The 13,852-nt window shown below is 35.6% G+C and overlaps 1 protein-coding gene across 2 annotated transcripts in view; it reads right to left on the bottom strand.

Annotated features, from left to right (window-relative positions):
• Window positions 1–13,608, bottom strand: part of LOC116171458 (T-box transcription factor TBX20-like) — a gene marked incomplete in the record, with an annotated part of 102,200 nt that extends 88,592 nt beyond the window's left edge. For both annotated transcript variants that reach the window (XM_031488316.1, XM_031488317.1), the window contains 1 exon segment: window positions 12,831–13,608. In XM_031488316.1, the coding sequence (XP_031344176.1) occupies window positions 12,831–12,963 (133 nt within the window).
• Between the last annotated feature and the right edge of the window lie 244 nt (window positions 13,609–13,852).

Below are 13,852 nucleotides of genomic sequence, written 5' to 3'. Positions count from 1 at the left end.
AACCATGCCTGAACACCTTACATCTACCTAAGTACAACATTTATTGCATATTTTATGGAATGCTGTGATTGAACAATTCAGATTATTTATCGGAAAATTGCTTGATAATTACACCTGCATAGTTCAGGTAGTTTAATCTTAAACAAAAAGTTGATTAGCAATTATAACCGTAATTATGAGGCATTTCGAAAGCCTACGTGTCCATAGTTTTGTGAAAACCTACGCGAAAAAGTACCAAACACTACAGACAATCGAAAATACCTTGAGAATAATTTTAACAGTATACCTACGTCTCAAATAAGGGTAATATCCAGAGTACTATACTTCTTTCTTTCTCATAATTTATTACTATGCTACTTCGCAAATTATGGATATTACCTTGAATACTTCAACATAACCTAAATATTAGTAATTTGTCATAGAACAGGGTGGTTTTCGATCTAGTGCTCGTTATTTTATTTATATTGTTTCCTTGATTCCTTAATGTTGTAGTGCAACATGATTAATTATTATTAACATAACCTTACTTTTGCAGATTGTCTTTTTTAGACCTCGCATTTTTTTACAAACAAGACGGTGTTTTTGCACTACTTTTTGTCCACAAATCAATTTTCCCCAGTGAAAAGTATCCCGAATACAATCGGGGAAATAACAACCAATTATAAGCTCAGACGGTACTAATTTTAAAAGCGCTCTAATTCACTTCAAACGCTTCAATTTATTTAGGTTACAAGAGAAAAAGAAATAGACCTACTTTAGCCGTTTATGAACAAAAGTAAATGACACAGTGCCAAAGCAATAATATGACTAAAGGCAGGAACACATTGCTCTGATGTGTTGTGCTATGACGCATTGTGTCGTGTGCACATTTGTCTGATGACCTCTGTACCACGACTACGACGATATGCATTTTCAGTACTCAAAATTACGTCGAGCTCGTCGGAAGACTATGAAGAAGAGTTGGAAGAATGTGCGGCCGCAGTTGTTTACTGTACATCGACTTCAAAATCTCGGAAGATTTGGGTACACGAAATGAATCTCAACAGAGAAACACTTGGGGAATACCATACGTTGGTGAATGTGTTGAAGAAAGATGAAAACCAAGATCGTTTTCATATGTATTTTCGAATGTACAGGGAACAATTTGAAAGCCTACACGGAAAACTAGGCACATTTTCAATTAAGACAGCTTCATCTATCCTGAAAGAACGTGGAGCGCGTGCACATTCAACTGATGGACTATGTTGCAGTGTGTCGTGTTGCTGCGCGATGCATCGAAAATCTGGTCGCTGGAGATTTTCAGTGCAACACAATACAACAGATTGCGTTGCGTCACATGGCATCACATAAGTGTGCACGTCTTCCTTTAAAATGCATGTAAATGCTGCTGTCTGATGTGTGCAACGTTGCGTTGCATTGCAACACAACACAACACATCAGAGAAATGTGTTCCTGCCTTAAATGTTAACTTCCCTTTCAAATACCACTTAGGTTCTGAAACATGAAGTGTGTATTGTAACAATCTTAAAGTGATTTAGAACTTTTTTTAAACGAATAAATCGTGAAACTCGACTTTGGCAAGTTTGTGCTTTAAACATTTGTGGGTAAGGTAGGAATCTTCAATTTGATTCTATCGTTTGAAGTACTTCGAAAAAGTCGATGTAGGTAGCACATATTTCGGTGAGGTAGACCAGTCTTGATGGGGCTTGATTCACCGTGATGGCAGAAAATCATATACAAAAAATACCACCAAAAAGAGGGCGAGTGTCAGTGATTGAATTTTTTTAAACTCGTGTTTCTTTGTGCATCAGTCATCACTTCTACCGAGAGAAAGACCCCTGGAAAAGTGCGTACAGTTACCAATGACGATGTTACAACAAAAGTCGAACAACACGTTGTGGGTAGAGGTGGTAGCCAGGGCCGACAGGTGATTGGACGTATTTGTACAGCTCACTTGAAAGAGGAGGGTGCACAATACCACTTCACATGCTGGGATCAGTTTTTTAGACAGTAAGCAGAGCCCAGTGGTACCCCAGGACGCAAATCTTCAGATCATGTAACATGTCATGGAGGAAATTTATGAGTAGGTACATGGAATCTAGTAGCGACTGTCATTTTAGCGTGCAGATTGATTTTGTATCAAGCAAGCACACAATAAGTGTTAAGCAAGTACGATTCAACACTCTTTCAGAGCATACAATAAAGTCCAACAATGGGCGGGAAATAAATTTTATCTTGAAGAGTAGGGTTAGAGTCGTCAAAATGGGACATATTTTCTGTTTTCAACAAAAACCATTCATATCTCGCAAAATATTGATTCTATAGGTAGGGGTAAGGCTAGGGGTAAAGTCTTATTCGCTTCATCGCCAAAAATACACGGAAAATGATACTTTACTCGCCTAGTTTACAAAATATGCAAATAATTTTCCCTATGCTCATTACCCCCGGAAAGCGATAACAACCCTAAATTTTGGTATAGGACTCCGCAGATCCTCATTTCTAGTGTCAAGATATAAAGTTATAAAGAAAGTTTCATTGATGTACATATTTTGCCTCCAAAATGTGCTATTTTTCCTGTAGTGGTACCTCGAGTGGTACTCGCAGTAATTTTTTCATTTCTTTATAATTTATTTGTGTTCTCTATACTACGAGTACCTATACAACATACAATTTTCAATGTTTGTTTTTCAAGTTGACATTAAAGGTGAAATCATGTACAGAGTGTTGAAACGGGGTACTCACAAAGTGAAAATAACAGTCATTATTGTCCAGATAGCACTGTTCCATTACATTATTTACTTATAGCATCTTTCGCTATGTTTTGCAAAATACGTGCAAAATACGCTTGGAAGGTTCTGTAAAATACACTTTAGCCAATAACTAGGTATAAGGGCGACGGCTTTATGCCTTTTTTTATATCGACGAAACTGACACAAATTCGGTAGATGGAAGAGTGTTTAAGCACGGAATGTGAATCACAAGCTGGATCTCTATAACAATTAGCTTCCTTTCAGTAATAAAAATACAATAAAATTAAAATTCGCTTTCTCAGTTACTCGATTAATTATTTGACTTTATACATACTTTAGAAAACATTATAGCACTAATAACGATATACAAGAATAAAGCAACTTCGCGTACGGATTTCTCAAACACTCAATTAAATTGTTATAACGATATAAGCAAGTTACCGCCGTAATTAAAATATTTTAATCTTTATTGAAAACTTGATTTGCAATTACCTACCTATATTAATAGATAATTTAATGGGAAAGGTATACACTGAATGCCGTGTACACCTATACAAATAACTCTTTCGCCGTGTATTGCAATTATAGACATTAGGAATGTATCTATTAGAGTTTATGGATTTTTTTAATTGATGTTTTCACCGACAAAGAATGCGCAACGCCAGTACGTATAGAACTATAGTTTTGTGGTTTTAACCAAAATATTCACGAGCACACCATTGGTTATATTCCTGTATTAATCTCGTTGATAGATTATCGGTTCAGTATCATCAAAAGTACCAAAGTTTTATCCAGTTTCATAGCTGAATTGATAAATTTGTCACTTTTGTTTAAAAAAAAAACGACAAACATTCGTCAGATGCATCAATTCGATTCATTAGATACTGTACAGCAAACTCTTTTTCTAACCCTGTGAATGTAAAGTTAAAAGAATCCCAATTTTTCGTGATTACAGCTTGATTCACATTCCAAGAAAGGACAGGAAAATTCAGTTGAATTTCGTCCAATTTTAACTGTGGTTCTCTATACGAACAGTATAAATTTTTCAAGCATGAGATTTTTATTGTACCAATATCAATTAAAAATCACCAAATCATACAATACAATAACTGAAGCGTTAATCCTTTCGAGTTTTCTTTAACAGTGCACGAAATGGTTTTGTTCATGGATTGTAGGAAGCAAGTTTACCGCTTACATACAGTGACAACTGATGGTACATCGTTTCTGAACAACTTCGGTTGTTGATCACCTTTTTAGTAAATGACCCTACCAAAACTTGCAATGGTAGATAGGCACATACGTTGCCATAATTCAACCTTTTTATATTTAAGAACAGAACAGTGATAGGTTTAGTGTGAAAAATGAACTTGTTAGGGACGTTTTTAGTAGGAAGGTAAGGTAATTAAAAGAAAACAACACCTTGACGATTAATTGTCTTTTTATTTAAGCAACTTTTAACTATCATATTTATAGCCAAGCACGATGAGTATTCTTTTCTATTCTGATATTATAATTTAAGTCGAACTGCGAATTTGTAATAGTTAAAATGCAAACTTTTTTGGTTTGGTCACGGGTAAGGATTTTTTAATTGGGTATGATATAAACATTGGATCATGTAAATGACCTTAAAATGATGTAAAACGAGGGCTATAATAATTCCCTGTCGGCAAAAGTAAAGAAGTTGGCTAATTAGCGAGGTAGCATTTTCCGCAAAAGAGAAATGTAAACATCATGTGAATCAATTAGGCTCTCGCATGTTAAAAGAATGGAAATTAAATTAAGTTTATTTATTTATGCAAGTACTGAGTAAATGTGCAAATTAATACAACAGTTAAAAAAGTTTTTACCATCATTACTTAATTCACAATTTTGTTTTCAGGAAAGAAATTCGTGGTTACTGGTTGTCTTGATTTTGGAATTGCGAAACCACATGGATTAGGTAGGTATGTGATCTACAGTGTGATTGATTTTGCATCTCCAATCGCAGTAACTGTGGACATATAAACAAAAACAAAAGAGAGCTTTTCACGTGACATGTAACAAAATTACTTGTAGCTGTAGCTTTAATTTAGGTTAATTTAGGTAATTGTAACCTATTTGATATTATTGTAAAGACGAGTTCCAAGCTCATTACCTACAGAAAAATACCCTTTCTATTAAAAAAAAATAATTTGTTTTCTGATCGTCTTTTGTTTTTTTGCTTCTTACACTTTTTTTCAAAAATAATAGTATATTAAGATACAAGTGTATAATCAAGTCTTTAAAGCACGCGCAACGAGTTTAAGGGCACGACGCAAAGCGGAGTGCCTTTAACGTTGCAAGTGCTTTAAAGACTAATTATACACGTGTATCTTATAGTATTTTTTATTATACCTGCAGTATAATTTAAAAATAGGAAATGCAATGAAGTCATATTGACGTTATACTCGAATACATGTCGAATTAAGTGGGCTGGGTGTTCGTAATTTCACGATTGCCATGGAAATGTCACTTGACGTTTGCTTATAAAAATCATCGTTTTTGTGAATTAAACGATTTCCGTTGAAAAAGATAATACACCGCCCATTAAATCGATTGTTATAATATCTAAACAAACGTTGGTAAGCGTAAAATCCAACTCCAGTAAAGCCTATTATAAAGAATATGAAAAGTTGTTTCCATGGATGAATAGGAAGTTACTTACGAATACAGTCTTAAATGCATCCATAATGCTGGCATATATGAAGAAATGTCAAAGGTATTTAAATCTTCTATATTTTGGTGCATTCATTCAAAACTTTAAAGCAATGCTGCGATTAAAAAGTGGAACAGATTTGGAAGCATACCCTAAATTACGCGCGTTTGTGAAAGCTTCAACCAAAGGATAGATACAAAAGCCAAAGAAATGTTCTGCATTTACAGAAAGCGACCTAAGAGGAGTTTTTATTTCATCCAGATGACAGTTTCAAAAGTCATACTTGAAGTATCGTTACTTAGCAACTTTAAAGCACGTGTGTTTTAAAGGCCCTTTTTCGCACGCATTTGAGTGTTTAAAACGGAGATTGTGATTCAGGTATAATAAAAAAGAAAAAGTATTTGAGGTGGCGTGTGGAAAGGTGTAACGCAAATTTGAAACTTCTGCCAGTTCACAATTCTAGAGGACAACACATTTAGCACCAACCAGTTAGTCCGCAAGCTGGCTTATCGGGCATTAGAGCAATTTTGCATGAACAAATAGCTGTAATTATTCTTAGTTCAGATTTTCAGAATACTACCAAGAGCTATAATAACCTCGTACCAGAATACATAAGGTACGGAAAAGACGTTGTGCAAATCCGAGGCGGGGACTTGGGGAGGGGTAAATCAAGTACTAAAAATCGTGGCATCATCTTCATCGAATCAGAGATTTTCGTAGTGACTAGTGAACGATAATTTTCCCGAATTGTCTATTCTTTATGTGTTTCTTTATTACGAAATTTCCAGCTTACGGATCGAGAGTTGCAACACATTTCCTCAACCACTACCCTATAAACTATAAATCCTTTCACCACTTATTTAATCAGACCTTCTGCAATGGTAATACATAAGTCCCTGCTTATTCTGGAATTAACCGAAATCTATACCCTCCAAGCGTAGGAAAAGAATCACCACGTTCTGAGTACCATGGTCTCCTAGTCCGTTCGATAATTTGGCGAGACCTCCTTTTTATCATTTTGTTTATCGAGCTTCTAGTAATGAGAGTAAATGATCCAATATCAATAAAAACAGTTCAAATCGATGTCGTGAAGAAAGTTATAGTAGTAGAGTACGTATACATATGTATGCATACTTGCCATCCCTTTTAACGAGTTTCTTACTGCGCGGCTGTTTCAATAAAGACTGTTTCCGATACTACATTAAAAATGCCACAGTTTACAATAAAAACATTGTGTTGCTAATTGCTTGGTGAAAAAAATTAATAGTTTCCGCGCAAAAAAAACCAGTTACCTATATGTACATAGTGAATATCTTTCGTCACGATCATAGAAAAATTTCTCAAAGTGAGATACACTCCTTAATAAATTGGTGTAGGTACCATCAGCCTGCTTCACGCAAACCGTTGCCTAAACTTAAAAGTATTCAGGCTTTCATTGATAAGTTAAATCTGAACATTTGCATACCAACATGATTTTTTTTTATCTATCGAAAGAAAATACATCATGATCGTTTCACATCCGATTGTACAGGATGTCGATAGCAACTTTTTTATTTTAAACAGAACACCCTGTATTTTATTGCATTTTTAGAATCTACATGAAAATCAACGTCGTTTGTTACCACATTTCGCTACATCTACCATCGAAGATTTTCAAGGTATTCAATATTTTTCAAAATGTTTGACTTTTCACTGCTATTCATTTGAGCCCTATACCTATGACTCCGTTGACATGAAATGCAAAAAGTATTCCAAAATCGACAGTACTGACTTGATGCTATGTGACAATGATTTAAATTTTGATCTCCCTTCTACAGAGTGTTTTAAAACTAATGCGTCAACTTTAATAACTTCGAATCTTAAAAAGCTAATTTTTACAAATGAAATATGCTTAATTTTTTTTTTCACTTTCAAATGTCGAAAAAAATTATACATTGATGAATTATTACCTATCTGTTATGCATAATTTGTTTAGAAGGCCTTGAAATAAATACGTTAATACATGGTATTGTACCGTTATTTGAGACAAGAAAACTTGTTTCAACATGACGGAGCGCCGGCTCCTTCTATCCATGTTCCATGATGCTTATACCTATGTCTTTGAAGAACATTTTTGAAGACAGGTGGATTGGGGCCGTGGCATTCGCCTCCTAGATCTTCAGATATAACGCCACTGGGCTGTTATGTGTGGGATCACATAAAGACAAACGATACCCAGGTAAAACAAAACCCCAATTGATGTTTGTTTTTCATTTTGTCGTTTGTTATTATTACCTGTTGGCTGTTTCTGTTTATTACTTATGTCATCTTTATTTAACTTTTCATTCATTACGGTAAAAAAGATTATATTATTTTTTAGTGATATAAACTACTGTCAGCATCAGCAACGAATGATAACAACTAGAACTATGATAAGGTCTGGCATGTTTACTTACAGCTATTTAAATTGCGAACCTCACAACGTCCTGTCCACACAGAACCCTGGACCTTATGAGGATTATAGAAAGGTTGAATTGTTCGGAAAATGATAATCTCTTAAGGGTAATAAGAAAACTGCATTTCCCAATCTGATCTATACTCTATAGGGTGTCAAAAGTCGAGTATACATCAAGTGTTAACCAGGCTTACTCTCATCGTATTCTTTTGCTTATTTTTTGACATTTGGTTTCTCAACCATTGGCAAATTGAATCATGCAGCGTTGCACGCGTTAAAATTGTAGAAAAACCTCTTTCTTTGGGGTTATTTGAAGCTTAAAGTGTATGCGGGAAACCCAAACACCATTCAAGAGTGGCCATCATTCCCTCGATCAACACCGGGGAAGCTATAGGTTATCGAAAATGTAGACAAATGGAACGAGATCTGCCGCCGAGGCCGTGGCGAACATTTGACTGATATTGTGTTCCACACCGTATTGCCATCAATCGAATAAACGTTAGTTAGCATTATTATTCAAAATTTTTCTTAATAATTTTGAATTTTGCTGACTATAAGCAGCAAATGTAAAAAAAATTGCGATAAAATGAGATTATCCTACAGTCCAGGGCGCATATCGTTAATATTTTGTCACTGAATAGTTATATAGGTACATAAAAGCGAGGAAATATTGATGCACGAGGCTCCTTTGGGACCGAGTCAAGTTATAGAATCCTTTTACTGACGACGAGTTTTCAGAGATTTGTATCTATTACATTTTTCCCGAAATCGTCTATTTTGATAGATATAACATTTCAATTTTGATATACCTACCTACTTAGAACTTTCAACAGGCGTTGCCAATGTAATAGGCGGCAGAAAAAGTGTTACCTATACTGTCGCGGATGTCATGATGGAAACTAAAATTTTCTGACAAAGTACCTATATACCTAAGAATAAAATTGAAGGTTTCATGGCGATTTCGGAAAAGAGATACAGGTACAAGACAACATTATGCACAATAATTCCTTTAAATTGGTTCCAGTTTGTTTCACTGTCAAATGTAAAATAAAAAATAAAAAACAAGTGGAAATATAGATCAGACAGCACTTAAGTGCAACAAAGGCCCTTGCTAGGTCCCCCCCCCCCCCCCCTTCTTGCACAATTAGATTCAGAGCCCGTTGCTCTTTATAAAGGATAGAACCCTGTTTAGCCTCAGTTGCCCCCCCCCCCCCGGTTCTAGATAACTCGCCAAGGAACTGATGTCTGTCTCTGATCACAGTGACAGACAACGCTTGGTAGTTTTTTCTGCCTCAACACAAAACCTGTGGCTCCCCTACAAGTCCAATCTTGTGCAGGTGATATTTGACCATAGTGCCTCGTATGGACCCCAATGGTCTTCTTAATCTAGCCTCTAGCATGCTACGTAAAAAATAGAAATGAATTCCGGGCCCATTCGAAGGAGCAAAATCAGCTCTTATAACCGTACAGAATTATTTTGGGTACCCCCAGAAGAAGGTTTCAAGCCGCTTTCAAGCACGTACTACTTGTGGTCGTTGAACTTGCAAAAGTAAAACAAAAACACCAATAAACCACAGTAATGTGTTAAAACCTCGAACGCGTTTCAACAGCATCATCCGCGAACAACTGAAGTGTGAGTGAAAAGATTCTAAATATTCATTCTGTCAAAACATCTTACATACTGAAATTCAGTTGTTCGCTGATGATGACCGCTTTGCTGTTGAAACGCGTTCGAGGATTTAATTATTGATGTTTTTGTTTTACTTTTGCTAGGAAATTACGATTTATTTTTAGCACTATGTCAAAAGCAGACATTCATTTCGCGACCATCTCTTGAATCATGGAACTGTAAAATGCTCATTTCACGATATAGTTCTAGGGGTAGATATCTTTAAACCAAGTATACCTATACGTATACCTATTACCTACGCGAAGAATTGTCTGAAGGTATAGACGTGGAGCGACTAAAAATTAAGTGAATGTGAGCAAGTTCTTATATTTGGCATTAAGAACTTCGTTACATCTACTGTTTATAGGTAGTTTTAACCCTTTATTTCAAAGTTGTACATTTAAATCTGTATAGTTATCATCAGAGAAGGAATGACAAGGAGTCAAGATGTGCTTTGCAAATGGTGATTTAGAAGGATTTGAAATTAAGATTGTTTGATCTTATATACAAGATGAAAGGGTGGCACACTGAATATATCTTCCAAACAACGTTTTCTTAAAGAAGCTTATTATTGTATCCAAAACTAGAAAAAGTTTGCTACCAATCTACGTACGGTCATTGCCGAAGTAATGTAATAAGGAACCTCTGCAACATAAGCAACCAACATGCCTATCACATTGGGCTCCGTCGGTTTCTTCAAAGAGGAGATACTTTAATATGTTGGTTCGCATTTCCAGGTTGCAGAATATATTCAAATGTTCCTTGAGTATGTTGAAGGATTTACCTATTTGGGGATCATTACTTTTGTCAATGACTGTACCGTACCTACCTTAAATTTGTGGTCAGTGGCGTACTTTCTGCATGGTCAAGGGGAGCGTATTTTTTTTAACAATTTAAAGAGCCCACTTTTTAAATATGTAGCAGCCTAAACAACTTTATGTTGCACAATTAAATTTCAGAAAAAACCTCAAGTTAAGGAATTTCACTAATTTGGGTTATTCTTTTGCTACTTGTGAGAGCAAAAAAATTGAGTAAATCTACATGCTTAAGAATTATATCTAATGACGTGCGGATCGAGGGATCTAGAGAACTAAGAGGGCCACCCTTTTAATGAAAAGCACTATTTTTCGTGAGGTATTATTAAAGAAGGAACTTTGTTTAATATGACAACAACAAACATGTTAGCAAACTAGTAAAATTATATGGAATTAATTAACTATTTTCTTTAATTTAAATTTTCCTCTTAAATTTAGCTATGTAGCATAAGTTTTTTAAGCTGCTATCCAAAAAAGTTTACTGTTTTAAAATATGTAATGAAAACTAGTGGATGCCATTTGAAAAATATATGCCCCCTTTGACCACAAACTTAAAGTATAGGTACCTAGGTAGATTGGTGCGAACTTTTTATAATTTTGGATACCTACCATAAAAAAACTTATTTAAAAAAATTGTTTCGAAGATATCGTTTTTTTAAAATAATAATTTGGATGATCTGATATCGAGACAAAATTTGCGCCCTGTATGTTTTAATGTTAGAACATAACGATTTTGAAGCTGCGACCTCTTTCACCAATGTGACCGAGTGGAAAATTTTTGCAGCTAATTCTCCAGAGAAGTAGCTTTCATCTTGGTTTTAACTAGATGAACTTCTTGAATAATTTTCTTCAAAAATTGTAAGAGTCTGTGTAAGGAAGTGACGTGAAATATGCAAAATTTTCTAATTAAATGTATATAAAGCGAGGTAAGTATAGGGGATAGATTGTTCAAGATAATAATATACCTATACCTAGAGATAGGTAAGGTTTAATTCTGATAGCTATATTTTGCTGCTTTAAACCAATTTATGAAAAAATGACCAATGACCTTCCAATTTTCTTGTTCTGAACAGACTTTTCAAAGGTTTTCAGCGGAAAGAGCATAGACTGTAACGAATTTGGAAATATAGTGAAAGAGAACGCTCATAAAACGCTTCCCAGCAATGAACTGATACCAAGATACCGGGGTTGGTATTTTTAAATTTATTGAAATATCTCTAGCCAAAACCTCAACTAAGTATATAGAACTCTGTCTTTTATTAGTTGCTTCCGCGTTTGGTTTCAGCCCTCATCTTCCCTTTATATACCTAACTAAGTAGATACATTTTGCAAATTTTTATTTTATTTAACTTTATTTTTCCCTTCTTATTAATTTGCGTCGGCGACTGACTTCTTCGACGATTCGGGTTTTTATTTAAAAGAAGTTTTAATCGTGTTTAAGATAATACGCACTACCCTGCTGTAACCTCACTTTTAATAGTTAGGTACCTAATAGGAATAGTTTTTTATTTCTAATCTTTTAATCTATTTTAAGGTGATGATACGACGTTGAGACATTGGAGTCATCAGAAGATACCAAATCCCTGAAACTAGTCGCATTACGCTAGTCGTGCCAACTCTTTTATTAAACAACATATGTGGGGGTGTTTTCTTACATCACAAATTATAAATTCGTACCTAGGTAGGTAGGGAAGTATTTTACATGGGTAAAATGTCATCCACGGTAGACAGTTCGAATATCTTAAGATCGGCGTGGCCGCATAATATGAAACTTACCTCTAGGTTCAGATACATTTTAAATGTATAGGTATAGGTAGGTACATTACGCGTTATTTTGCTCAAAATGCGTGCCAAATCCGTTCTTTAGATAATTTTATTTGGATTTGCGATCATGCTTACTATATACTTAGGTACAATTATTTTTATATATAGATACCTACCTAAGGTGTATAGGTAGGTAGTATAGGTAGGTATATGTACCTACATGTTTGGTATATAGGTATTATAAGATAGTAGATATTTAATTTAATTTGATGTTAAGTGTTTAAAGGAATAGGTGGCAAATAATGAGCAAACCCCATTAGTTTTTAGTGGGTATATTACCTATACGACAAATGATGCGAGATCAATTTAAAATCTGGCACCTGCCAAGAATAAAGCAGTGTAGGTATGGCATGACTCGGACAGGCCGTTAATTTTAGCATTGATTCACACTGAAATTTGTAGGTACTATTGGTTCATTCTAATTGTGTGCCTACCTATACCTATGCAATTTCTTTTAGCTGCATTTGTATAACATGAGCTGCATCAGAACGAAAAATAAACCCCACTGACAATTGTGCTTATATTAAAAGCTATTGGACCGTTTGATAACCCTTAAGTAGGTATACATAATTAACATAAGGGGTGGAACCGCATAGCGGGAATCACAAGGTAATTTTAAAATTGAATTAATTAGGTATATGCGAAAATACGGAAATTTGCTTACCAAGAGGCGACATAGGATCCGGCGGATCGCGATCGCGACATCTTGAGGAGGTACGAGCTCTTCCGTGCCTCGACATAATTGCGGCAATGCTAAAGTCTGTGGCGCACGGCCTCATCGTGCAATTTTCATCCATCACCTAATGTTCAACATCACCTCAATAAATTAATTGCGTCTACCGAAAATTTATTTACACTAAACAACAATGCGATCACAGCGAGCGACGATTAATCATTAACACATCGGAAGGATTTGTAGATTATCTCTGATGTTAAAATGTGAACGAAGGAGTTTATGATAATAATGGTTATAGTAATGAGATATCCATAGGTATGTAATTGACATTTTGGCGGTGCCGGTGGCGCACATCGGTTCCCGTCCTTAGACTGTGAAGGTATCAAATTGTTAGGGGCGAAATGTAAAGGGATAACTTCCGAAACTAGATCACTTAGAACTTTCACTGCGTAAGGTGTGAGGTAGTTTACACGCCACAACAGAAGCAAGATGTTTTGACAGAATGAATATTTAGAATCTTTTGACTCACATTTAACAAGATTAGTTTGATACGCGGCAAGAGCATCGAGATTGGTTGCTCCCACTTTCCGAGGCGTTCCGAGTAAAGTTTCACGCTGTTGCTGTAATTGATTTACACGCGGATGCTTCAAGTTTAGTAGTTACGGGTGTAACATGTAAAAATGTGCGTGTTACGTTCTTTTGTGTGTCGGTAGTTTGATACGACTGACCACACCGCCGAGACGCTATCAAGGAATGCAACGGCGCCAACACAACGACGGTGATTCTGCCATTTTTTGGTGGCATGATCCCCTCTTGCCTCTCAGACAGTTCGATGACAGCATGCTAGGCTTTTGTGTCCCCGGAGTTCCCCCTTTTATATTTCCCCTTACTTCGGTGCACCTGGGCGGGTAAAATAACACATATTGGGATCCTTTATTCTCAAGCTACTAGTTTGAGGGAGAACAAGTTATCTCGGCGGGTTACAAAGAGGTAGGACTTTAAAGACACCA

The sequence above is a fragment of the Photinus pyralis genome, unplaced genomic scaffold, assembly GCF_008802855.1.
Source record: "Photinus pyralis isolate 1611_PpyrPB1 unplaced genomic scaffold, Ppyr1.3 Ppyr1.4_LG5, whole genome shotgun sequence".
Lineage (NCBI taxonomy): Eukaryota > Metazoa > Arthropoda > Insecta > Coleoptera > Lampyridae > Photinus > Photinus pyralis.
Note: the sequence above shows the minus strand (reverse complement) of the source record. Positions and strands in the feature narration are given on the sequence as shown.